The 25,841-nt window shown below is 42.9% G+C and overlaps 1 protein-coding gene across 5 annotated transcripts in view; it reads left to right on the forward strand.

The window, feature by feature from the left end:
• WDR17 (WD repeat domain 17) overlaps positions 1-25,841 on the forward strand; it is a 197,716-nt gene that overhangs the window by 52,920 nt on the left and 118,955 nt on the right. For 4 of the 5 annotated variants that reach the window (XM_088448485.1, XM_088448493.1, XM_088448502.1 and 1 more), the window contains exon 1: positions 18,718-18,808. The exons of the other annotated variant lie outside the window; for it this stretch is intronic. In XM_088448485.1, the coding sequence (XP_088304611.1) occupies positions 18,758-18,808 (51 nt within the window). In that variant the 5' untranslated portion in view covers positions 18,718-18,757. Of the gene's footprint in view, positions 1-18,717; positions 18,809-25,841 lie in introns of those variants that run through there. 5 annotated transcript variants of the gene reach the window in all.

Raw genomic sequence — 25,841 nt, forward strand, 5'->3', positions numbered from 1 at the left:
ATGCAACACTAACCATAGCTCATGGTAGATACATCCATCCTAGATGTGCAGAGAGATAGAGAATTCTGACAACACATACAGTGCAAAATTCTAAACCTTACATCATAGTACAACCTCCTACCATTTTGTTTCACCCATTTCAATAAATTACATTTTGGGTGTGGATGTGATGAAGCTTTACAGACAGGAAAAACAGAGCATCTGTCCTAATCATATTCATCTAAGTGAGGTCAGTGGAGTCAGAGTCAGGGAGAAAAACCATGTGCTGAACATTTGTCAATAAGGACAGAGCTGGGAAGTATTTAGGGTCTAACCCCATGTTTCCAGTGGGTGGTGCGATTGATGCTGGAGAAGCTGGGCAATGTAATACAGTGGCGGATCCAGGGGGGGGGGCAATCAGGGCGATTGCCCCCTGTAACACACAGCCACTGTACACAGTATTGGCATCCTGAGTGATCTGCTCAGGTAACCTCCATGAACGCCGCTTGGAGCCCGGGGGATCGGGGACATGACGCCCTCACCAGGCTGCAAAAAAGTGTGGGGTTTTTTGTCCTAAGGGGGCATGGCCACGCCTCTCGTGATTAGACCACGCCCCCTTCCCAGTGACCTTCACCAGCTCTCCAAGGACCTGGTTACAGGGACAAGTAGGTTGCTGGGGTGTATGTGTGTCAGATGAGGGCAAAGATAGATGACTGGGAGCATGCTGTCATCATGGATATACAGTATTATATAGGATCCTATGAGAAGGCACTACTAGCAAAACGCGCATCAGGACGCCACAGGACACGCGCTGTATGGCGTGCCCTGTTTGTTTTGAATTGTGTTTCCACTAAATTACTTCTAAACCTTGAAATGCATAAGATGTGTCTCATATAGGGCTCTATTTATTAACATTATTTTTACTTTATTTAAAGTGAAAAAGGGTGTTTTCACACCCTTTTCACATTATTTTAGTATCACCTAAAGTTACTAAAGGGCAATTGGAGTACAATTTGTAAAATTCTACTCCAAGCCCTAATTATCACTTATTTTTAGTAAGCAGATCGCATTTCCCGTAATTGTAATGGGAAAAGTTACTAAAAATAAATGGTGAAAAAATACCGGGGAAAGCCTTGTGACAATAACGCCACCTGGAGGTAGCGTTATCCAGGGTCTTCCCCGGTTACCGGACTCCTGCTCTGCTCTAACGGGCAGAGCAGAGCCCGGAGCCGGCCCCAGTGATCAGCTGTGTGGTCTAAACAGACCACACGCTGATCACTGCCAAAAAAAGAAAAAGTAAAAAAAAAAACTTACCTGAGTCCAGGGATCGATGATCGGGGCTCCGTTGATGTCCTGCCTCTGGTCAGCTGGTCTCCCATCCTGCACTGGGGCCCAGTCGTCACCTGACCGGGTCCCAGTGCAGGATGGGATGTCAGCTGACCGGAGCCACGGAGGACATCACCGGAACACCGATCAGTGCAGGTAAGTGTAATTAAGGGAGCGGGGGTCGTGAGGGGGAGCGACGGGGGGCGGGGCTTAGTGATGGCCGGTCAGCGCATGCGCGGGCTCTTGTCAAAGTATTTTTTGCAAAAATACCGTGATAAGTGTGTGGAGGGGATTCGCTGGGACAGAGCTTTATCGCAAGCTCTGTCCCTGCAGGGGATTTTTAGTAAATCCCTGTGATACTACAATCTGCATTCCCTATGCGGATTGTAGTAAATAGAGCCCATAATAACAACAGCAGCCAGTGGGACATGCTATTATACCCATGATATGCTTGTTGGTAGACTGTGATGTTAAATGATGTGTCATACATGCTGCCTATGGAAATAGACTTAGCAAAGATATTTCCCTGTGATTAGCACATTTCCATGGCTGCACTATTAGCAGGTATATAGATTTGAACATATATGTCATAGAATAATTTGACATGACTAATGCGACAATATATCGCAATATAACTGCATGAATCATGAATAGGATACAAATAGTTACAGTGAAATCAAAATGACACTGAATTGTTAAGCTGTACTGAGGGGTGAGGCTGAATATAATAGTAACAGAGATATAAGATTGGTATCCTTAATCCTTGTTTAAAATCATATGATGTGCATGCCTAAACCAATTAACATTTAATTCTGTGGATAAAATTATACAGATAGATAATCAGTGAATCCCTATTTGAGTGATAACCAGCGCTATATTGAACTGGAACAAGCACTGATTACCAGTACTAATTGGGTGCTTAGCTGTGCTAATGACACAGAAGGACACATATACATTCTAACCATACATAGAGACATTACTGTTGGACCCAACTACTTAGAGTTATCCTCAGACAGTCCTTGAAACATGACTCATATCAGTTATAAATGATTGATATTGGACTGTTTAGTGGACTAGTTCCATAGGTGGAAGCTGTTACACGATAGGGAATATATTGATGTTTGAAGCTGAAACATCATAACAATTATTTTAATTATAGTGTATCCTGATGGTGTTAATAACTAGCTATATCATCCAATTATCTGGTTTCATTTGTGGTCACAGTAGAGAGGATATTAATAATAGACAACACAGGGAATATTCATGATCATTGACAAATAATGACTGAGATATTATTATTGGGTTCCATTCAACTTTAATACATTTGTGAACGTATGTGATATATACCCATAGTAGATGAAATAAATAATCACATGGGTGGTAAACACTGGTTTTTACATCAATCTTACACATGTTTTATATAAATTAATAAAATGATGAGAAAAACTGGAAAATAATAAAAAATATTTTGCTGATTTGATTTTAGGGAATCAATAAATGTTATGTTTTAATATTTAGTGAAGCTCACTAGGCTGTATAGGATACATTGATATGTGGGCCTGTTTCAGACCCGCTCGCGAGCGCTATGCACTTGTGAGTGGGTCGATGTTTGGCCACTGCGTATGCGCACGCCGGAGCCGGCTCTTACGTGCGCATGCGCAAGACCCGGCTAGTGACGTGTGCTCCGTCGCTACGGGTCTCACGGAGGCGTTCATGCAGGAACAGAGGCCATCTTTAAAAAAAAAAAAAAGGGACGCCCTGATTCAGAGCGAGCGCTCTCAAAGAGCGTCCGGCTCTGAATCAAGCCCTCAGTCCGTGAGTGACCCTCAGTAGGAATACTTTGTTTTCTTTTTGTAAACTGAATCTGTCTTTATTCCTATGTGCACCTCCCCGTCATAGCGACACGTAACAATTTAGGGAGAATAGGAGAATATTGGGGAAGGATGATGGTGATTTAGATCTGTGCGGACATTCTTTTGTTCTGTATAGCTATTGAGTTTGAAAAACAACAGGTAGGAGCTGGTTGGCTGGTACTTTATCTCCGTCCACTTTATCTCCACCCAAGGCTTAGTAAATGGACACCTAAAATCTTTAAGAAATTACTCTAACTCGGGACTAAATTGATGTGGATCAACATGCGCTTTTCAGAGATATATTATGCAAAACTATCCAGAAAAGTTTAATGAAGTCTGCACTTGTGGAGACATTTGAGGCTATCCAGCTAATGACAAAACCACTAAGCCCATACCAAATATAAAAAGGGGTGTAGATAGCACCTGAGAGTGCCCTGACAGAGAGTCCAGACAGAGTGGCAAACACATTTTAACAAATAAGGGGTACCATGAGCAATTTGTTTTCATGGGCCCCTTACCCCCAGACAATCTGATAGTCAACAATGCCATTTTTCTCAAATAGTATTTGCTATTCTGTGCCATTAATATGGTGATTTGTATTATTTACATACTGTATGTATAATATTACTAACTTCCTGCTTTCCAGTTAGAGGACCAAGATTTACACAGAATGAGCAGAATCAGAATCAACTTTATTGGCAAAGTATAAAATAATAAACAAGAAATTGACTCCAGGCATTCACAATACATCGAATCATAAATAATACACCCCATAAATAAAACAATTAATATAAATTGGCCTAGATATTTCCAGTTAGTAATTTGATAGCAAAACCACCTGAGGAAAAAAGCCTTTAAGATGTCTAGAGGTCTAGAATGTGATCTATTTCGCTTCCCCGACGGGAGCAGGTGGAACAAATCACGACCAGGATGTGCTTCATCCGCCACAATATTTCTAGACCGATTCCTGACCCTAGACAAACATAACTCCTGTACAGAACGAAGTTCCATTCCAATTATTTTTTCAGCAGTCCTAACTACTCTCTGTATTCTAGCCCTATCCCGCTCACTGGGTGCACCAAACCACACTATAATCTAAGTACATAAGACCGACATGATTATTGCAGAATAAAGGTGTGTCATCAGTTCCTTTGGAAAGTAAACTTCCTAAGCTGCTGTAGGAAATACAACCTCTGATGCGCCTTTTTAACAATAGCATCTATGTTATCCACCCATTTCAGATCCCGGGAAATTATAGAACCCAGTAATCTGAAGGGATCCACCACAGATACAATATTGTCAGCTATAATCAATGGAGACACATCAGCGGAGTGTCTTCTAAATATCAATAATCATCTCAACTGTCTTGTGCGGGTTTAACTCCAAGTTATTCGGACTGCACCACTGCGCCAACCGATCCACCTCCATCCTATAAGCAGACTCTTCTCCGTCTTTGATCAGGCCGATGACCATAGTGTCATCTGCAAATTTCAGGAGTTTAACCAATGGGTCATCAGAGGTGCAGTAATTTGTGTATAAGGAGAAAAACAGAGGGGAAAGGACACGCCCTTGAGGAGCCCCGGTACTAATCCTCCTCCTCCCATTTGCACATACAGTTTCCTATCCACCAAAAAATTCTGTGATCCAACAACAGGTGGATACTGGAACCCCCAACTTAACCTCTTTACATAGGCAGAGTCTACAGCACTAAAACCATTACTTCTTTATCATGTTTGTTATGTTAAGTACATTTTACTGTGATTTAAAGAATAATGCACCAAATTACCAGGGCAAAATCTGTGTTCATTATTTTTGAGATTAGCCAATTTTAGCATACAAAATAATTTGTTTAACCTAATTATTAATCTTTATGAATACAGCCCCTACATAATAGGCAGTGCTTTACAGAGAGAATATTTAGCTTGTCACATTGGTCCTTGCTCTGAAGGAAGAATATCCACAGTAATACTATATGCCGGATTTTACACAGATATGCATAAAGATTTTTTATTTTGAGTGAGAACATATTCTAATAGAAATCAAAGGGTGAGGACTGTACATATTGGAGGCATTCATGGGTTAATGTGAGAGTATATGACTTTTAAGCATAGTAACCTACTCTACCAGAGTTTACAGGAGACTAATGAATTTGGGGGAGCTCTCCTGGCTCCCAGGAGAGCAGACAATATGTTGCGATGGTGCAATTTGTAGCACTATGCCCCTGCCAAGCCCACCTGGACCTCAGATTTCCCAGAGACCAGAATCAGACAGGAAAAGTGCATAAGGCTAAGCCATCTAAAACACATAAACAGTTTAGGCTGTCTCAGGTCCACAGGTACTTATTCTTAATAAACACACCTTTGTTCAGTCTAGTCAGGGGCAAATGCAGGATTTCTAGAGGGGGGTTTCCAAATGCTTGATTTTAGAGCGAGTGTGGCCAGTCCATGAAGAGGTAAGAATTAGCACTTATCCAGCTTCAATATGCATCATACAAAGTATATTGTGTTGCATAATTCCAGCATATACAGGACCAGTGATCACAGTAAGCCATTAGATGCGGCAGTAGGTCCATCCTGTATGAGCAGAATGTTTATTTTCAGATGTGGGCACCATTCCAGAGCATTGGAGAAAGTCCAGGAGTCTGGGAGAGCAGCAGAAGAACCTAGCACTGCCCTGGACATATATGTACATATTGGTCTCCTTATGTACTGGATAGTGTATTATTATACAGTAATAATAATTAACCCTATTGATGTTCTATAGCAGTGCACCCCTAACAGTGCATGTTTTCCACATCTCCTAGTTGGTGCACAGGTATATTTTATTACTGGCTGACACATTTAAAAAGATCCACAGGTGGTGCAAATCATTTCATTTGTGATACTGAGAAGAACATGCAGCACTAGTAACATTCTATTATATTAAATTTCTATAGTGGCCATGGTGTGTGCTGGGGAGGGGGGTTTCCAGGCAGACGGAACCCCCCCCCCCGGCGTTTGCCTATGCTAGTCACATTTTATAAAGGAAGTGCATCAATAAAACTCTTCATGTAAATTGCCACATGTGAAATAAATGCAATCTTTGTGACCTGAGCAATATAAGACCTAAATCATGGTCACATGAGTAGTAGTTTAGAGAAAAGCCAATTGAACAAGTTAACTGGGTTTACTGGGCGGCAACCACGCAATCTCATAGAACGCTTCCGTCTCATGGGAGTGTCTTGGGTCATGCTGGCCAAATTCCGTACTCACTTGCAGCATGCGGATGGATATGGGATGTCTATTTCAGTCGGTTCTTTTGCACCCAGCATGGGGCTGGTGTAAGTACATATACCAATGATGATGGCTGCGGCAGCGGATGGAAGAACAGTGAGCAGGATAGGCTTCCACACGCAGTTGCAGGATTATTACTGTACAAAGGTGGATTCTCACATTACCGTAATGTAGTAAGCAGACATCTGTGGCAGTTGTTACCTCTATTTAAATCAGAAAAATGTAGTGCCTCTAACTGGGGATGTAGTTATGAGACCGGCGGCCATGATGCCGCCATTCTCAATACCGACAGGGAAATCCTGACAAGGGACTTAAGATAGGCATCAAAATACCTATCTTAATCAGTATGCCGGAATGATGAAGGACGCCAGCCCAAATGAGGTAATTCTGTGGCACCCTTAGCGTTAGCCGTGGGGTGAGGGTTAGGTTAAGGAAGCGTAGCGGGGTTAGGGTTAGGTTTTGGGGGAGGTTAGGGTTAGGCACCCCTAGTGGGGAGGGTTAGGAACCACTGGGGGGTTAGGCACTATTGGGGAGGGTTAGGGTGCGGGGTGGGGAGGGTTAGGGCTCAAGAAGGGAGGGTTAGGGGGGGAGGGGCAAGGTTAAGTATACTACCTGACCCCTGTTGGGATACCAATCATCGGGAAGCAGCTGTCGGTATTCTGACAGGAGGCATCCCGACAGACAGCATTACATACCCATTCCCTCTAACTGCTTATGACTCCTTCATTGTCTAATAAGCTTTCTCATAGATTCATATTCCGTCCTCACAGCATCATATGCTCACCTCACAGCATCATGTGCCCACCTCACAGCATCAAATTCCCACTTCACAGCATCATATGCCCACCTCACAGCATCATATTCCCACCTCACAGCATCTTATGCCCATTTCACAGCATCATATTGCCACTCCACAGCGTTATGTGTCCACATCACAGCATCATATGCCTACCTCACAGTATCATATGCCCACCTCACAGCATCATATGCCCATTTCACAGTCACAGCATCATATTCCCACCTCACAGCATCATATGCCCACCTCACAGCATTATATGGCCATTTCACAGCATCATATTTCCACCTCACAGCATCATATGCCCACCTCACAGCATTATATGGCCATTTCACAGCATCATATGCCCACTCCAGTGTTATGTGTACACCTCACAGCATCATATGCCCACCTCACAGCATCATATTCCCACCTCACAGCATCATATGCCCACCTCACAGTATCATATGGCCATTTCACAACTTTATATGCCCACTCCACAGCATTATGTGCCCACCTCACAGCATCATATGCCTACCTCACAGTATCATATTTCCACCTCACAGTATCATATGCCCACCGCACAGCATCATATTCCCACCTCACAGCATCATATGCTCACCTCACAGTATCATATGCCCATTTTACAGCATCATATTCCCACCTCACAATGACTTGTGTCCACCTCATGGCATAATACCAACCATCGGGAAGCAGGGAAGTCGGTATTCTGACAGGAGGCATCCCAACAGCCGGCATTACATACCCATTCCCTCTAACTGCATATGTCTCCTTCATTGTCTAATAAGCCTTCTCATAGATTCATAATCCCACCCCACAGCATCATGTGCCAACCTATCAGCCTCATATACCCATCTCAAAGCCTCAATTGCCCACCTCATAGCATCACATGCCCTCTTCATAGCATCATGTACCAGCCGAACAACCTCATATACCCACCACAAAGCCTCATGTGCCCACCTCACAGCATCATATGCCGACCTCACAGCATCACATGCTCACGTCACAGCATCACATGTTCAACTCACAGCATCGTGTGCCCACCTCATAGCATTGTGTGCCCCCTTATAGCCTCATGTGCCCACCTCACACCATCTTATGCTCACCTCTCATTCTCCCTTCATAGGATATTCACCCCTTCTGTGCATGTAGTGGTATTCAGTCCTTTTCTCATGTCTCCTTCCCTCCCACTACTGCTAATGTCACTGCTAATGTAGCAAGTGACAAGTGTGGGAAAGTGGTGCAGCTATGGCAAAGGATACTCAGCATGGCCAAAAGAGGCTCTAAAAATGTGATTAGACCTGTCTGTGCAATGTGACATCATGGTGTAGTCTATGCGTATCCTGTGATAGGACCATGTGATTTGGGAGGCCTAAGTAGTTCATTATTTTAATAAATTTTAATTAATATTATAGATTATTATTATTATTATTATCCTTTATTTATATGGCGCCACAAGTGTTCCACAGCGCCTTACATAGTACATACAAAGAATAAGTGAACAAGAAGCGAGTAAGTTACAGTACATTACAGTGCAGGACAAGGACACGATTTATATACATTGCTGCAATAGCGATTAAAGCACTCACAATAAGCAGCAGGGAGTTAGCAGTCACGTGTTAGGTGCCCTTAAGGCGAGTAAAGAGTAGAAGAAAATGTAAAGAGAAGCACATGAGGGAAGAGGTCCCTGCTCGTGAGAGCTTACATTCTAAAGGTATGTAGATATGTAGATGGGTACCATATTATAATGTGTGAGTCTCAATATCCAATTTATTTCCAAACAACATGATTTATTTGCACGAGAATGTATGTTATTTTCTGGATGCATTTCCAGTTAGATTCCTTCTTAATATTCAACACAGCACATTATTTCATTTTCATTTTGCTTAGTTATGAAAATTGTGCTCATCTCTAGAGCTGAGCGTGTTCCATAACCTCTTCACACTCCTTATCAATACTTTGGTTGGCTGACTATTGTGAATCCTGTGTTGTCCAGTGTCTTCAGCTGTATCAGTGATGATATAACTGGTGATGCTAGTTACTAACTTGTGTGAAGATATGATGAACTTAAGAAAGCCTAGGGTTACAGTAACACCCTGAAGCCCAGATTTGTCCACAATGATACTTTGTGCTTTATTTTATGTCTTTTCAGTTCAAAACAATTCACCTGATAAACATCTTCATGGTTGTCATAGCCAAAGGGACTACAATGAATAATCAGTTTGTAGAGAATTGCAGGTTGTTTACCTAAACACAGCTGGTTAAATAAAAAGTCAAGGTGATAGATTGATTCATATATACAGTATGAATAATCAGATATCATTCCGTTTGACTATTCTATGAACATCTAGTGTTGCATTGTTATGCGTTTATACTACAAAATTACATAATACAGTGAGACAGTAAATGTAATGCTTAGAATATTGTTGATTTATAAACACATCCAAATGTGTTACACTTACTTTGATCTTACGTGATATTATTTGATGTGCACAGTAGTACGGGCCATAAAGCAGCCAATCCGACGGATTGATACGATTTGGCTGCTATATCGTACCGTGTATGGGCATGATATCGGACAAAGTGCGCACCCATGATGTCGTACATCGCACTCCCTGATCTTACTGCAGGATCAGTTGATCAGGGGATGCAATGATCCCATGCAGTGCTATGCGGGTAGAGTAGGGGGGAGCCAGCATATCGGGCAGTTGGCCACCCGATAGGACATGGATCCCCCGTTGCGTTGCACGGTGCCATTGCACCGTGTATGCCCCGCTTAAGGTGTGGTTATCGTGCACTAAGCACACAGAAAATTATTTTTGTATTGTGATTTTGCTCCATAGACCTAACTGATAAAAGATCATTTTCAAGTACTGTAACAGTTAATCATTTTTCTTTTTTTGCTGAAAAACTAAGCAATTGAAATTGTTTGTAATTTTATCAAGTGAGTTTGTAAACAGTTTGAAAAGTTAGGGGTATATACAGGGACATCTTAAGAGAGGAGGGGGCTGGTGTGCACTCCCCATGCAGTGCCCCTTCCTCTCTTCCCGGTGGCCTGCAGCCGACTGACGCGGCTGGCCAGCCACCGGAGCATTAGTAGACTCCGGGCACTAGAGTGTGCCTGGAATCTACTGCGCATGTGGAGAACACCGGGAAAATGGCCGCGGCGGCCATTTTCCGGTGTTCTGAGCAGCACTGACACCCGCCGCGGGACCATGGACAGGTGGATTTAAAATAATATGGGTGCAGGGTGTGTGCGGTCCCCTTTATAGATACGCCACTGGGTATATATACGAAAGTGCAGATTTCCAGAAGTGGAGTTGTTGCTCATAGCAACCAATCAGATTCTAGCTATTATCTTCTAGTAGGTGCTAGATAAATGATAAGTAGAATCTGATTGGTTGCTATGGGAAACAACTCCACTTTTAAAAACTCGCACTTTACTAAATATACCCCTTAGCCTGGGCTGTTGTTTATATAGTTAGGTTGCAAAAGGACACAAATCCTTTGAGTTCAAGCCTTTATAAACTTTAATTTTGTAATGCAGAGTAATGCAAAACAAAACTACACGTTTGACATTTTAAAATTTAGCCTCATAAGGAATAAGGGGATCATTTCCTGACTCCAATCAGATAATTTCCTGTGATCAATCACCACCATAATGTCCTCTCCTAATTCTAACCCAAACATATAGTGCCATTTATTTGAGATTATTGTAGTTTAAAGATAGTATTACAGTATTTGAAAGAAGATATCTAATTTTTATATCCTGTTGAATTGGTCATTAACATATCATGTCATAAGCAATTCCACAGCTTATCCATGCTTATATAATGGAACCTATTCCTATACTGATGGTTATCAGGCCATTTATCCCCTTTTTTTCCAGCAGCACGGATATCATAGTGGTTAGCATTACTGCCTGACAGAAATCATGAGTTCCATCATGAATGATCTGTGTGGAGTTTGCATGTTCACCTATTTTTGTGTGGGTTTCCTCCTCGTGCTTCAATGTCTTCCCACACTCCAGAAGACACTCTACACTGGCAGGTTAAGTGGCTTCTGACAAAAAAATTAACATCAGTATGTATGTGTATTCATGTGGTAGGGAATATAGATTGTATGCTCCACTGGGACAGGGACTGAAGTGAGTGGCAAAGTTTTCTCTAGAGCAGGGGTGGCCAACCAGTCAGAGACAAAGAGCCCAAAAATATCTGTAGGTATGTCAAAGAGCCAAGATCATGCGCGCATCAAAGGCATGTGTGCAAAAAGGGGTGTGGCCTTGTGCCAGCCACACCCCTTGCATGACATTTGTAGGAGCTTGTAAAAGGGTTAGGTCTAGACTATAGCGGGCTGATGGCCCTGTGACGTCACACTCACGTGACTCGGCCTGAAAGGGGGAGGGGCAAGGATGGTAACGGGGGACCAAAAGTGTCCCCTCGCGGGCTCGCTCCGCTCGCCACGCTTCGGGCACGGTGGCTCGCTGCGCTCGCCACAGATATTTATTCCCCCTCTATGCCCTACTGGATGGTAACTCAGGAGCTGTCCAGCCTCCTGCAGCGGTCACGTGGTGTCTACGTCACAGAGGTCCTTTCTCCAACTTGGAAATAGCAGCAACCCTTGTAAAAGCATATGCACACAATCACGTGAATGTAACTGTTAATTGGAAAGAAAAAGCAAGAGCAATATAGAAATCATTGAAAATAGCAGATCTACATAAAATACACTGAAAGAAGCCAGATCCACATAAAATACACTTAAAAAGCCACATCCACAAAATAAACATTGAAAAAAAAGATTAAGATAATACAATTCAGCCCACCCATGTGTCACTCTAGTTCCCCTCATGTATCACTCCAGTCCCTCCCATGTGTCACTTCAGCAGCCCCTCATTTGTCACTCCAGCCTCCCATGTGTCACTCCAGCAGCCCTCATGTGTCACAACAGCAGATCCTCATGTGTCACTCCAGCACTCCCCTGGAAACTCAAATCCAGCCCCCCCTCCCCCACATAAATAAAATAAATAATAATAATAAAAAAACACAGCTTTACCTTACTGTGGACTGTATGCGTCACGTAGGTAAGCTCTGGCCTCTGCGACCGCATCCTCCTTGTGGCTGCAGGTTCAGTCACAAGTTGAGCTCTGCCTCCTGTTTGTGGCATGATATCATAACATCGCCCATACATACCTCCAGAGCGTAGAAGACTGCTGCAACAAAGGACGAGCCTTCTAAGAACAGCTGTGCACCTATCAGTGGAGGCAGTCAGTGTCAGTCAGGATAGCCAAATCAGAAGAACAGAAGAGCCACAGGTTGGCCACCGCTGCTCTATAGCATGCTGATAATGTTTACACTATACAAATAACTGTTAATAAATATATAATTCATCCCTTCTTTATTGTTACAAGACACTTTGACAGGCAGCCAGGGCTTTTCATTTTTTTACTTTATTACAACAATGTTGCAAAACAGTTAACCATGTTAGAGCATAGCTGCTAGTAGTCTTTTTATGCATTAATATGCCCCAGTGATGCAAGAGGTAAAGCAACACATTGGGCTGAATAGGTTGAATGTTGCCCAATTTGGTCACCTACTTGTGTCAGCACTTTGGGCAATGATCTGTCACTAGTGTGGCAGGATGAGCATTTGTATGGTCAGCAGTGGTGAACACAAGCAGATAAGTTTCCTGGTTTTTAGCCATAAGCTCATTGAAGGAATAGAAAATCTTTTTCGTGGGCTGTTTAACAAAAAAAATAATAAATAAGGTGGCAACTGAGTAACGCTCCCTGGAAAGACTGTCAGCAGTAAACAGACACTTACGGTATATTTACCATGGACCAGGTGTGGGTTTACCGGAGAACGAAATAGAGTTTGGCGCAATTCTGTTGTCGCAGGATTCAGATGCAGTCGTTGTAAAGGTAAGTTGTTTATTGCTCAAGTAGTCTTAAAAAAGACTCTTCCCCTCAGCTTAAGGGGGGGTCACCATACCTATGTTTAACAGCAGTACATTCCTTCTTGATATTCCAAGAAGATATACCTTAAACCAGGCTCACAGGCCTTCTTTTATATCATTCTTACACACAAAACCACAGGGGTTAAATTCGCCCTGTGTTCCTTTTAGCCAATGCTAGCTCAGAAAATATGAATAAACACATCTGACATTTTAAAGGAACTAACATAATTTCCTTGTTCCCACCCAAAAACAGTTGGCTTTTCTAAAGCACAAATTGAGTTAGCATATACTGTCTCTCAAAAGGTAAATGTAATGCAAATTTCAATGTAAGTCGTCCTATTACAAATCTATGACTAAAACCAGTTTTGGCTTTCCCAGTCTTAACACTGTAAGTTCTTAGGAAGTTTCACCAGATAGGACCTTCTCAAAAGCAAACAAATAGTTTTTCCCAAACTTGCTGGGTATTTTACACAGAGACACACCAGAGACCTCTGCAGTGCATTTTAAAGAAAAGGCTTGTTCAGTCACCACCAACCCTCCACTGCCAGGCTAGGGCAATTACCATATCACTCCCTAGGTGAGGATGCCTAAAGAACAGTTTGGGGAGAATTTACGAAGCAGTGGCTTCTGTAAGCCGCTGCTTCCCGGCGGGTTGCAGGTACAGTACATATTTAAAACGGCACGCGGAATCAGTGTAAAGCCCGATGTGCTTTACACTGACTCTGAGTGCCATTTAAAATATTCACCTGCAAGCCGCCGGGAAGTAGTGGCTTACAGAAGCTGCTGCTTCGTAAATTCTACACTTTGTCTCCAAATGTCAATACCTTTAAACATTTCTATAAGTGCATAGTCTGTACATTCAAACATGTTTCCCCAATTTCAAAACTGTGAACAGCACTTTAAATACAAGATGGTAAAATACAATATCACCCATAAATCTACAGTACATGGTGCCCTGCGCCTTGTCTCTTTAAAAATGGTGCCGCAGCAAGAGGGCTAATCCCTTCAGTGCCACTTTACACACGTGTGGCTGGTCTCCGTCCACTCGCCCTGATATGCTTTCAATGTTTCCGGTTATGTGCGTGAGCGGCGGATGTGAGATACTTTCAGTGGGCGTCTCTATGCACTTGATGGCAGGGGGAGTCATTAGCATATTTTCGCAATTGTGATTCATGAGAATTCGCAACTGCGGTTGCATTTGCGTACAAACATGAATCAGGCCCTTAATGCATTGCTGGCAAGTCGGGGTATCTTCTGCACATGTGGATATAGCATTGCTGGTTTCAGGCTTCTAGTGCAGATTCAAGTAAATCTAAAGAAAGAAATTGAAAAATGATTAATATAAAAAAAAGAGATGAAAATTATTTTAGTACAACTATGGGCATTTTTTTTGTTTACCATTTCTGCTAATGCAAGCTTCATATACTCAATGGTGGCTACTGGCAGCTGCAAAGCTCGGTATATAGGCAGAAGCAGGTGTATATGTTAAATAATAATAATGTTTTTTGTTTATTAAATAAAGTTCCAAAGTTTTTCATGCCATCCAGGTCCTGGGTTCATTAGATTAACAACGTCAATAGCAAGGAGTGAGGCAGTTGCTATGTTCCCAACTTCATGCCGAAGGTCAGAACTCAGGGTTCAATTCAGACCCGCTCACTAGAAGCGTACGCTCACTGGATGCGTATGCAAATTCGGCTAAGTGACAGCAAGGCAGGCGATCGCATGGCAAGGCATAAGCACGCCCACTATGTCTTGGCGTGCGATCGCTCTATGTATGCAGACACCCAGCAGTCTGTTTTAAGGCGCCCACTTGCGCACGTCACCTCCAGGAAGTGTATGCAACCATCGGTACATCGGGTACCATCGGATACGATCACAGCGCTTGTGGCAGACCATACCCTACCGCAAGCACTTGGAGCACTTGAGTGTAATATTCAGCCAGGTGACGTGTACTATGACGCTGGCTCTAAATTATGCACGCCTCTGAAATGGCGTTGAGACACTCAGGCACGCCTGCGTTCGCACCTCCACTCCCCCATTTGCAATTGTCAGCCCTTGTCACCACCCACAAATGGCTTTTCCTGTCACTCACTCTGCTGGGCAGTCTATGCGCAGCAAGCGAATGCTTCACGATCTCTTGCACTGGATCGCGCACACACACTGCGATGCATACGCATGTGTACAATGGGAAAGTCGGCCGGCTACGAGCGAATGCATCCTAGCGAGCCGGTCTGAATCAGGTCCTCAGTTCTCTGGTAGTGGAGGTCCTTTTCCTCCCCAGTCTTTCTGATATTATTCCTCAGTCTTGTCTGTTGTTTCTGTGTCCTGTTTGTGTTTTCATTTGACTGCTCTAATAACCTACTTGGCTGACTACTTGCTTTGATTTTGATCTTTTGCTATATGACTTCTGGCTCTGAACCCACGTCTGTCTGCCAATTCTCTTTATTTATTTATTAACAGTTTCTTATATAGCGCAGCATATTCCGTTGCGCTTTACAATTGGAAACATTGATAGAACAAAACAGGGTAATAACAGACAGACATAGAGGTAAGAGGGCCCTGCTTGCAAGCTTACAATCTTGATCTGACACCCTCTTTTGGTTACTATATCTGTCTTCCTGTATCCAGTGGGTGCAAGGTCGTTCTTGCAAGCAGTTTCACGACGAACTTGCACTGCGAATTACATTTGCAAATCAATTCCAAACACATTGATTTCTCACAGTAAATTTGTGTTTTCTTGTGCACACCCCAGATGAAAAGATAGGAAAAATCTTTATTCTAAGATAAAAATGTCTGCACAAAGTGCAGAACCTCTGGTACACCCCTCTCAATGAATAATAATGCAGTTAGAGGGGTTTAATTAGTATAATATGGGCAATAAAGACATGTCAGTTTTCAGTTGGATTCTGAAAATCTATATAATGAGTTAAATTAAAAATCTATATAATGAATTAAATGATGTGGGACAGGTATGTGGAAGTGTAAATGATGTGGGACAGGTGTATGGAGGTGTAAATGATGTGGGACAGGTATATGGAGGTGTAAATGATGTGGGACAGGTATGTGGAGGTATAAATGATGTGGGACAGGTATGTGGAGGTGTAAATGATGTGGGACAGGTACGTGGAGGTGTAAATGATGTGGGTCAGGTATGTGGAGGTGTAAATGATGTGGGACAGGTATGTGGAGGTATAAATGATGTGGGACAGGTATGTGGAGGTGTAAATGATGTGGGACAGGTATTTGGAGGTGGAAATGATGTGGGACAGGTATGTGGAGGCGTAAATGATGTGGGTCAGGTATTTGGAGGTGTAAATGATGTGGGACAGGTATGTGGATGTGTAAATGATGTGGGACAGGTATGTGGATGTGTAAATGATGTGGGTCAGGTATTTGGAGGTGTAAATGACGTGGGACAGGTAGGTGGAGGTTTAAGTGATGTGGGACAGGTATGTGGAGGTGTAAATGGAGGTATGTGGAGGTGTAAATGATGTGGGACAGGTATGTGGAAGTGTAAATGATGTAGGACAGGTATGTGGAGGTGTAAATGATGTGGGACAGGTATGTGGAGGTGTAAATTATGTGGGACAGGTATGTGGATGTGTAAATGATGTGGGACAGGTATATGGATGTGTAAATGATGTGGGACAGGTACATGGAGGTGTAAATGATGTGGGACAGGTATGTGGAGGTGTAAATGATGTGGGACAGGTATGGGGAGGGGATTTTGAACTTGTAGGTACAGTAAGAGGTAAAAGTGTTTATCCCAACTTTTTACAAGCTTGTATAAAAACACTGTAAAATTACTATACAAACATTTATCTGTACCCCAAAATGCTGGAAAGACTTTCTTTTGATAAAAAACACGTGCTTTCTATAATTTTTCAACCATTAATAAAAAGTGGAAACATCAGCCATTGACACTTTTTAAGAACCTCCAGTATTTTCCTTGTGGCCACTAACAGCCTTCTATATGGTCCTGCTATCTCACTTGTCACTACAGTGTTTTTGGGTCAATTATGGTTGCCCCAATTTTACATGCATTCCTCCCAGGTCGCTCTTTGTAGAAAAGTCATGCACCCTCACCCTTGCATTTCTCGTGGGCACACATTCTATGCCAGTTTCAGGAAACAAACTGGCTTTCACAAACTCTCTCCTAATTGAATTGACCCCCATGAGTCATCATCTCCTATTCTGTCCATTCATCTTAGTTTCTACCTTGGAATTCCTTTTTCTTTCAGTTACTGATCAATGAGTCCCTGTTAATCATCACTAATGCACTTTAAAAACATACTGTATTGCTTCTTTAAGCATCAATAGAGCCACCAAGTACCAGTAGTTTTGATTTAGATTTTTAAGAGAAAAGTGTACAGTATGTGTGTGTTTATTTGTGTGCATGTGGTAGGGATTACAACATATGTGCCAACATTTATTATTCACCCTCTGGGAGATGGTGATATCCACTGTGGGTAAGCGGGTTGGACAAATCGCATAATTTGGCCCTGCTAGGGATGGCCAGCGACCATCGATCGTTAACAAATATCTGTGTTTTACTATCAATGGCCGATGGGTTTGCCATCAATAGCAAAGTGGACCCCGATGTTTTTTTTCCCTGCTCCCGACACGGAACTTAGCCCCCCCCCCTTAGCGGCCCACTGAGCTCCGCCCCTGAATTTAATTGGCCCACGGCTTGCCATCGATGTCAAAGTGGACCCCAATGTTTTTTTTTCCTGCTCCTGACACTGGACGTAGCCCCCCACTTAGCGGCCTGCTAAGCTCCGCCCCCGATTTTAGTTAGCCCACGGCTTGCCGTGCTCCCAGCAGTTGTGGCCATTGAGTGGTGCAAACTATCTATAGTTCACCATAGATGGTTATTGTACCATCAATGGTTATCACAGATGGCACCTTCGATGGTGACCATTGATGGAAAATCACTGGTGGTTATACCTAGGCACTCCCGTGCAATGCAGTGATGCAGTACACTCATTACACAGATGGGGAGGGGCTATGTTCAGGCATCATGCTACCCTTGTCTTGCCTATTTTACTAGGAAGTGGGCAAGATGTGGGATTGTGCCCTATGCTAACCAAAAATTCAGGCATCTCCTGGACGTTCCATGAGAGTTGGTCACGTATGGGTTACAATCCTTTTTTTGTTACCTCTACAAAAAATCCTGCTGCCTAAAGTCTCATTATAGAGTAAGTTAATGTGCATTAAGCACCTCTACAGTTCACCAGGCAACAATAGAGTAAAAATAAAAATCTTTCTCAGCCATGGCAGTTTTTTTCAAGAAACACATAGAAAAGCACAAAAAATAGATGCATGTAAAAAAAAAACTACAAAGAAATACAAACAAGCAAACAAAATGACACCTATTAAACCCTGCAGTTGCCAGGCTACTGACAGTGTCTGTATATAAGTGCTGTGCGTGACACAATACTCATGCGTTTTTCTTGCATCCTTTAGGAAGGCTGCATTATCCTGTGAACAGACAGGGTCCCTCCATCTCTCTAGTGAACTGAGTTTTGCTGGAGAGAAAGCAGGATACGGCAGTCTTCTAGAAGCAGCTGAAATCTGGAATGGACATGGAAATCCTTAAGTGGTTCACAAAATATGATACATATGCGAAGGTAGGGATTCTTCTTCCAGATGTTTAGCGATGCACAGTGTATTTCCTTTGTGTATTCCAGAAAGGGAAGGATTTGGGTTCTTTTATAGGTTGCTGCTTTTTCATTACAGCATTTTTAGTTTTAAAATTGTCTCCTGTAAATGGTAACAGAGCAGGGCACAATTTATTACTGAAGAAGCTGGTTACAAATCATAATGGTTATTTCTGCTTTCTTCCATCTCCGTGGTAACTGCAATAATCTTTGATATCAGCTGCTTCTGCTGCACTGCAAATATATTAATACTATCCTGGATAGGTTACGAGGCTTGTTTGTTATTCCTGTGAGGTATACTGCATGTGATCTAAAACAAGATGTAGCCACTGAGCGATAAGAAATAGGTGACTACCAGGATTACACTGCTGAAAGGTTTTGTTTCTAATCTATTTCAAAATATATTTGTCCAGCCCTCTGCTGCCATTTTGTTCAGCATGATCTGATGAATGGTGTTTCCAGTTACTTACTATGTGCATGTCGGTTGGTCTGGAAATTGTAGCATTATTCTGAGAACAGAATATTTTTAATCCATTTTGCTGAGAAGTGAGGCAGCAGCAGCAGTCATTACCTTGTATGTGTATTTCTTAGCCATGCTGAAGATGGATAAACTGCAGGACTGCAGGACTTGCGTTGTACACTCTCCTAATTTTTTCTACTACTTTATGAGCAATTGTATATGGGAAGATAGTTCAAATATAATGTATAATCTTTTAACCTATGACCTCCATTCTGTAACTCATACTGATATATATTAAATGAAAACCTGTTTATAGCTTCTGAGTGCCTTGAATTTGATGCTTACATTTAGATTTCATACAAAACAACAAGCAAGAAATAAGGTGGACAGTGTAGACCACAGATTCTTAAACTCGGTCCTCAGGACCCCAAACAGTGCATGTTTTCCAGACCTCCTCACAGAATCGCAAGTGAAATAATTAGCTCCACCTGTGGCTCTTTTAAAATGTGTTAGTGAATAATGAATACACCTGTGCACCTGCTAGGTGACCTGGAAAACATGAACTGTTTGGGGTCCTGAGGACCGAGTTTGAGAACCACTAGTGTAGACCTTAGAATGTTAACAGCAGCACAGATTATTTCAGCTTAAACAACTACTGTACTTCTCAGGGGCCTATTTATTAAGCTAAAACTTGCAGCTATTGTCAGGGGATTGCTGCATTTTACTGTATAGGGGCTATTTATGATTTCTTCTGCAGTCTCTTCCTTTATGATCTCAAAAGCAGACCTCATAGATTTTTATGGGGACTGTGAAAATGCCCAGTTTATCAAGCTCTGAGAGACTTAGCATTAGCCATTGCAGTCTATAGACTGTATTTTTATTTAGGAGAGGGAACCCGAAGAATCCCTCACATATGTGGGCTACGCAAGTGCTTTAAGTGAGCTGATCCAAAACTGGAAGTAAAGTGTATAGCATTATCTATTACTATACTATTTACCCTTCACAGGGACAGAGCACAAAGATTACCGAATAGGCCTTTATGTGCAGACAAGTTTGCAGTGGGAGGAACTAGGTCAACATATAGTCAATCTGAGCATCTAAATATTAACTACAGCAAGGAATATGAAGTTCCTGTCACACTGGTGTCAAACACAACTCATCATGAGTTAAATCTGATACATCATCTTGTTGTAATGTGTATGCGGTAAGGTAATGATGGAAAGTCTTTTAGTGTTAGAGAGCTTAGTAAAAGTAGACTTTTCTATTATTTGTTACTAAAAGGGGCCAATGTATCAAACCTTGGAGAGAGATAAGGTACTAACCAATCGGCTGCTAACTGCCATTTTACAGGCTGTGTTTAAAAAATGACAGTTAGGAGCTGATTGGTTGGAATTTTATCTCTCTCCACTTTATCTCTCTCCAAGGTTTGATACATCTTCCCCTCAATGAAAAGTGACAATATGTTGGTCATTCATTCAATTTCTCTGCGGTGAAGTCACATGGACATTCCAGAGAACCTACTCTGTTACCCTGGGTGTTGTAGTGGGCACAGATAAATTAGGTGAGATGGCAGCTTCAGCAGATATTTCTTCTCCGTTGGCAATGACTCCACAAGCTTTATCCATCTCAGGGTGTAGCAGAGTGGCTACCCCAAAAAATTACATAATGTGACAGCATTGGTAAATAGTATAATCAAGTAAATGTATTAAAGGGGGGTAGGAGGTCACAGATATACAGTAGCAGCAACACATATTATTACTCAGCAGATTTAGCAAAAACCTCAGTATTTTACTATAAAGTGCACACAAAGTTCTGTCCTTGGAGTATTAGAAATAAGCTTTGCATCTAATGCTGTTCTTTCCTGATTACAGAGACCAATAACTTTGCCTTTCCAATGATAAGGTACAATAAACACAGTTCCACTTGCAATACAGCATATCCCAATTATCTTCAGCACTGCATAGTAGCAATAATGCAGTCCCAAAGTGCTTTAACTTAGCTCAGTATTCACACAAAATGGCTGCTGCATTTTACACTGACAAACTCAGGCACTGTTTCGCTAGTAGCCTAAACAATAAGAATATCACACTGTTTACTCAAACTCAGGGCCTGATTCAGATCCGGACGCTATTTGTGCTCGGTCGTTCAGAAAAAGGGGCCGGCTATTTAAATTGAGCGCTCACTCATTGCGGTCTGTTGACGCCTCTATGTCTGAGCGAGTGAACGAAACATGCGCTCGCTATTTTGTAAAGACGCCCCTTTGCCGTTCGCATCATATGTCATCTCCGCTATTTATTAGATTAATCGAGTACATCGAAAGGCGTTTGAACTGCTCGCAGTGCTTGTGGTTGGATTTTCCTACAGCAATCATGCGAACAGTTCAGGCTAAGAGACAACCAAGTGACGTGGCCGATGACGCTGCTTTGTTAATTATGCACACCCTTAAAATGCCTGTTTTGACCATTTGGCACGCCTGCGTTCGGATCTCCACTCCCCGTTTTCAAGCACCTTCCCCTGTTACCACCCACAAACGCCTCATCCTGTCACTCAAATTAGCATGCACTCGCTATTTTGCGAACACACGATTTCCAACCGCACTGACTGGTTGGCGCATGTGCATTACGACCCATACGCATGCGCAGATGTGCGAACCTCGCTCGGAGCGAATGAGCGGCCGCTTACTAGCGGCTCTGAATCAGGCCCACAGTCTCTTGCACAATTCAGGATTACACAGTACTTGAAATAAAGTAGATCTGTTGATAATTCTCCATATCTCTTATACACTCTCGCATTAGTTCTATAACAGTTCTCATTAGCACACAAATAGTTCTCGATAGCTTCTAAACAAATCTCAGTAGTGCTTCAGCTCAGTAGGGATGGCTCCCTTCAACAGGTTTTTTACTCACAGCCTCCATAGATGTCAACTCTGGCTCCAGGTGCTGACACACTGTCTCTGGATTTCAATCTCAGCTGCACTTCTGCAACAGTCATTCAGCACACCATAAGTGGGTATTGAATGGCTTCTTCCACCTCACCACTTCAGCAATAACACTTTGCCCTGTCTCTTGTGTCTCACAGCAGACCCAAGCATCTCCCAATCTCTACTGCGCATGTGCAACTACAAACACACTGTCTTGTTGCAGACTTGTCTCAGTTTTGGTGTGTAATAGCTCCAACTTGGTAGCAGCTTCCTGTATTGCAATGCACTACCTACAGCTTCTTATACATGGAGCTGGTACAGTATCTGCTGCTCCTCTGTTTCAGTGATACTGTAGACAGGGAATGTAAGGTAAGGTAATCAGCAGGGAGTGGGGGAGCAACAATATGGGAGCAGTAACTGATTATTATAGCCTGGGCCAGTGGAAGGGGCTCAACGGGGCCCGGGCCACCTGCTGATTAGGACAAATTTATTTTTCAGGAATTTTTGGGGGAGGGGGCTTTGTCACACATCAGTGTTTCAGAGTCAAACACATTTCTATCGCATCTCCGCTCTGGACATAAGAAATGTAACTGAGCTGTCACATGTGTTCTGATGTAGGGAAGGTTCCATGAGGGTATGTCAATGCATGTGCAGCCTGGGCAGAGTTGGGAGAACAGACAACAATTTTTGTAGCAGATCCATAATGTCAATCATTCAGTGTTCCTAATGTTCCCATGGAGAACCCACAACCCCACTGCTTCTCCTTCAGGTGAGACCACTGACCTAAAGGAGTAGCAGCCGGCAGCTTCTACCATCTGAATCTTGTAGCTGATGCTCTACTATGTTAGGTGTTGCACTGATAACATGGTGGTTAGCTGTGATGTCACAGGCCAGGGCCGGCTCTAGGGGTGTTCGACCAGTGCGGTCTCACAGGAGCGCCACCAATAGAGGGTGCACCCCTCCCCAACATTCCGATTTTAGCGTGACAGTACTGTCCCGCTGTTCCACCCGTGGGCCGAAGTGGCCTGGCGGTGGTCAAATCGGGAGTTTGGGGACCCCCGGAGTGTGAATGGATGTCGCGCGCATGCGCATGGTATCCATTCACTGACGGCAGAGGGCTGGGCTGGCGTTATTTGGAGGCATGCCATGCGGGAATGCTTCCAAAAACCGTCACACAGGGGGCGTGGCCTATGGAAATGATGCCACGCCCCCAATTTTGGTCGCTATGTGCCGGGCTGGCACAGGGTGCTCAGACCCCTGGAGCCAGCCCTGTCACAGGCATAGGAGAGTATGCTGCCTCACCTTCTGTTTATCAAGGTAAGCAGCAGGGGAGGGGTTGCAGCACCAAAATTATACCAGCAGTGTCCACATTATACAAGTAATGCCACAGCAGATAACCACATTGCTATATATAATATCCAAATTATGGCAGTAATAAACATATTATGCTAGAGGTGTCAACATTATGCTGGACATGTCCTAGCTGTAACTACCTAAGTGCACACAGCACCGTTTATTTATATCAGCATTGTACACATTCTGCCAGCAGCTCCTAAATGACATCATCACTGCCTTATATAAAATAAAACATGGCACTATACATTGAGGAATGTGTGCATTGGGCCCTGTCCTGAATTCTGCCTCCCACTTCTCTCTGTAGCTCACTCCCAGGATATGCCTTTTCTTTACAAGGAGTCATGAAGCGTGACTAACAGCTGACAGAGAAATGTGCTTCTATAGGACAGCAAACACCTGAGTCCTACAGAGAGGATGGAGGAGGCAGGATATACAGCTACACACGTTCACATTTCCACAGTTAAACTATTAAACCTGTGAACCTGTGACATTTCCCAGGACTCTGAGATCCAGGGAATAAGCAGGAATTTATGTGATTTTCACGGGAGATCTGGGACAGCTGGCAAATAGGCTATGACTAATCTTAGCTTGCAACTTCATTTTTTATATAATAATCCCTTTTGGTGTGAGCCATGATGACAATGTTTTCAAATAAAGCTTCATTTATTTATTTAAATATTCACAGGAACACTTAATAGTTGGACACAACATACAGTACATGCTGTGCGCATGGAGCTATGACTGAATCCCTGAAATGTATTTATTATTCTGTATATTGTACAAAAACTAGAACTCTTCATTGTATTTGGAAATTAAAATACGATAATAAGACCTAAACATTATATCAACTTTTTATGTAGGCCATACTTGCCTACTGTCACGTGACGGAGAGACTTCTGGTCCAGCCTAACGATGACTAGCTCCTGACACGTCACCACAGTGATCAACTGCATCTCAAGATTTAGAAAGCCTACGGGGTCTCCCGGAGGGACATAGGAGCATAGCTGGATTTAGACCTGATGGGGCACTAGGCAAGATACCAGTTTTGGGCCCTCCCTTCCTCAAACAATCTATAGCACTATATTTTCATTCCTGATTCATATCCATGTACAGCACCCTGAAGAAAGGGTCCACCCGCGGCCTTGAAACATTGGCTATGTATGTATAATACACTTAATGTTTGCTAGCTTTCACTTATCTTTCCCAAGTTTGGCCCCGCTGATTGCCCCCTCTATAGCTTCCTGCCAGTGCATTCCATATCACACTGACTCACAGCCCTCTCACAGCAATCACTCTCTCAGGACACTGACCTCCATCCCAGCTCACTCATTGCCCCCATAGCACACCGAGCCCCCCACAGTACACACACTAACCTAGTTACTCCTCTGTGCCACTATGATTCCCGGGATCCTAGATATTCATCCAAAAAATGTAATTAACTCTTTCTCTCAGATATAGCAATGTAAAATGTATGTGCTTTAAGCATCTGTTAAGGTGGTTTTAGGTACCATGAAAATGGCAGAGACTCCATTATAAGCATACTTGCCGACTTTTTGACTGGCAGACTTTTGTGAGAGCAGGCAGTTCAATACAGCTGGGGGCATGGCACGGTATTGCAGGGCAGGGGTGGATTTTGACCAGTGACATATCTATAATGGGTGCAGGGTGTGTGGTGCAAATGGGCCCACACCACACACCCTGCACCCATTTCTTCAATGCTTATCTCTCCGGAGTCCCATATCGGCAGTAGCAGCACTGTACAAAACCATTGGCAAAATGGTTCAACGGCCATTTTCCCTGTGTTTTGTGCATGGCAGTAGGGAAATCGCTGAGAAAGTGGCTGCCGTGCCATTTCCCCAGTGACCTGCAGATGCGCAGTAGACTCTAGCACAGCGCATGTCTGATTCTAAATTATACAGCAATCTGGATTGACCACAATTTCTATATTAATAAAAAGGAACCACACTCACACAGTGCATTGCAAATATAGGCAGCATATGAAAAATTTATCTTTATGGCATCCTCCTGTTCCAATACCAGAGCTGTAGTGCTACTTAGTAGCATTGTGGTCACAGATAATACAATTTATCCAATGTTTTCCATTTTCAGCAGGCTATTTGTGTTCAGTACAGTCAGACAGCATTGCATCAATGGAAAGACTCCAGTGGGTATATTTACTAAAGGTCGGTATAAATCAATGTATTTCTGGGGCTAAATCACACATTTACTAACAGACAATTTTTGATTTGCTTTTTTAAGTGTTAGTA

The sequence above is a fragment of the Taudactylus pleione genome, unplaced genomic scaffold, assembly GCF_031769625.1.
Source record: "Taudactylus pleione unplaced genomic scaffold, aTauple2 ptg000021l, whole genome shotgun sequence".
In the NCBI taxonomy this organism is placed as follows: Eukaryota; Metazoa; Chordata; class Amphibia; order Anura; family Myobatrachidae; genus Taudactylus; species Taudactylus pleione.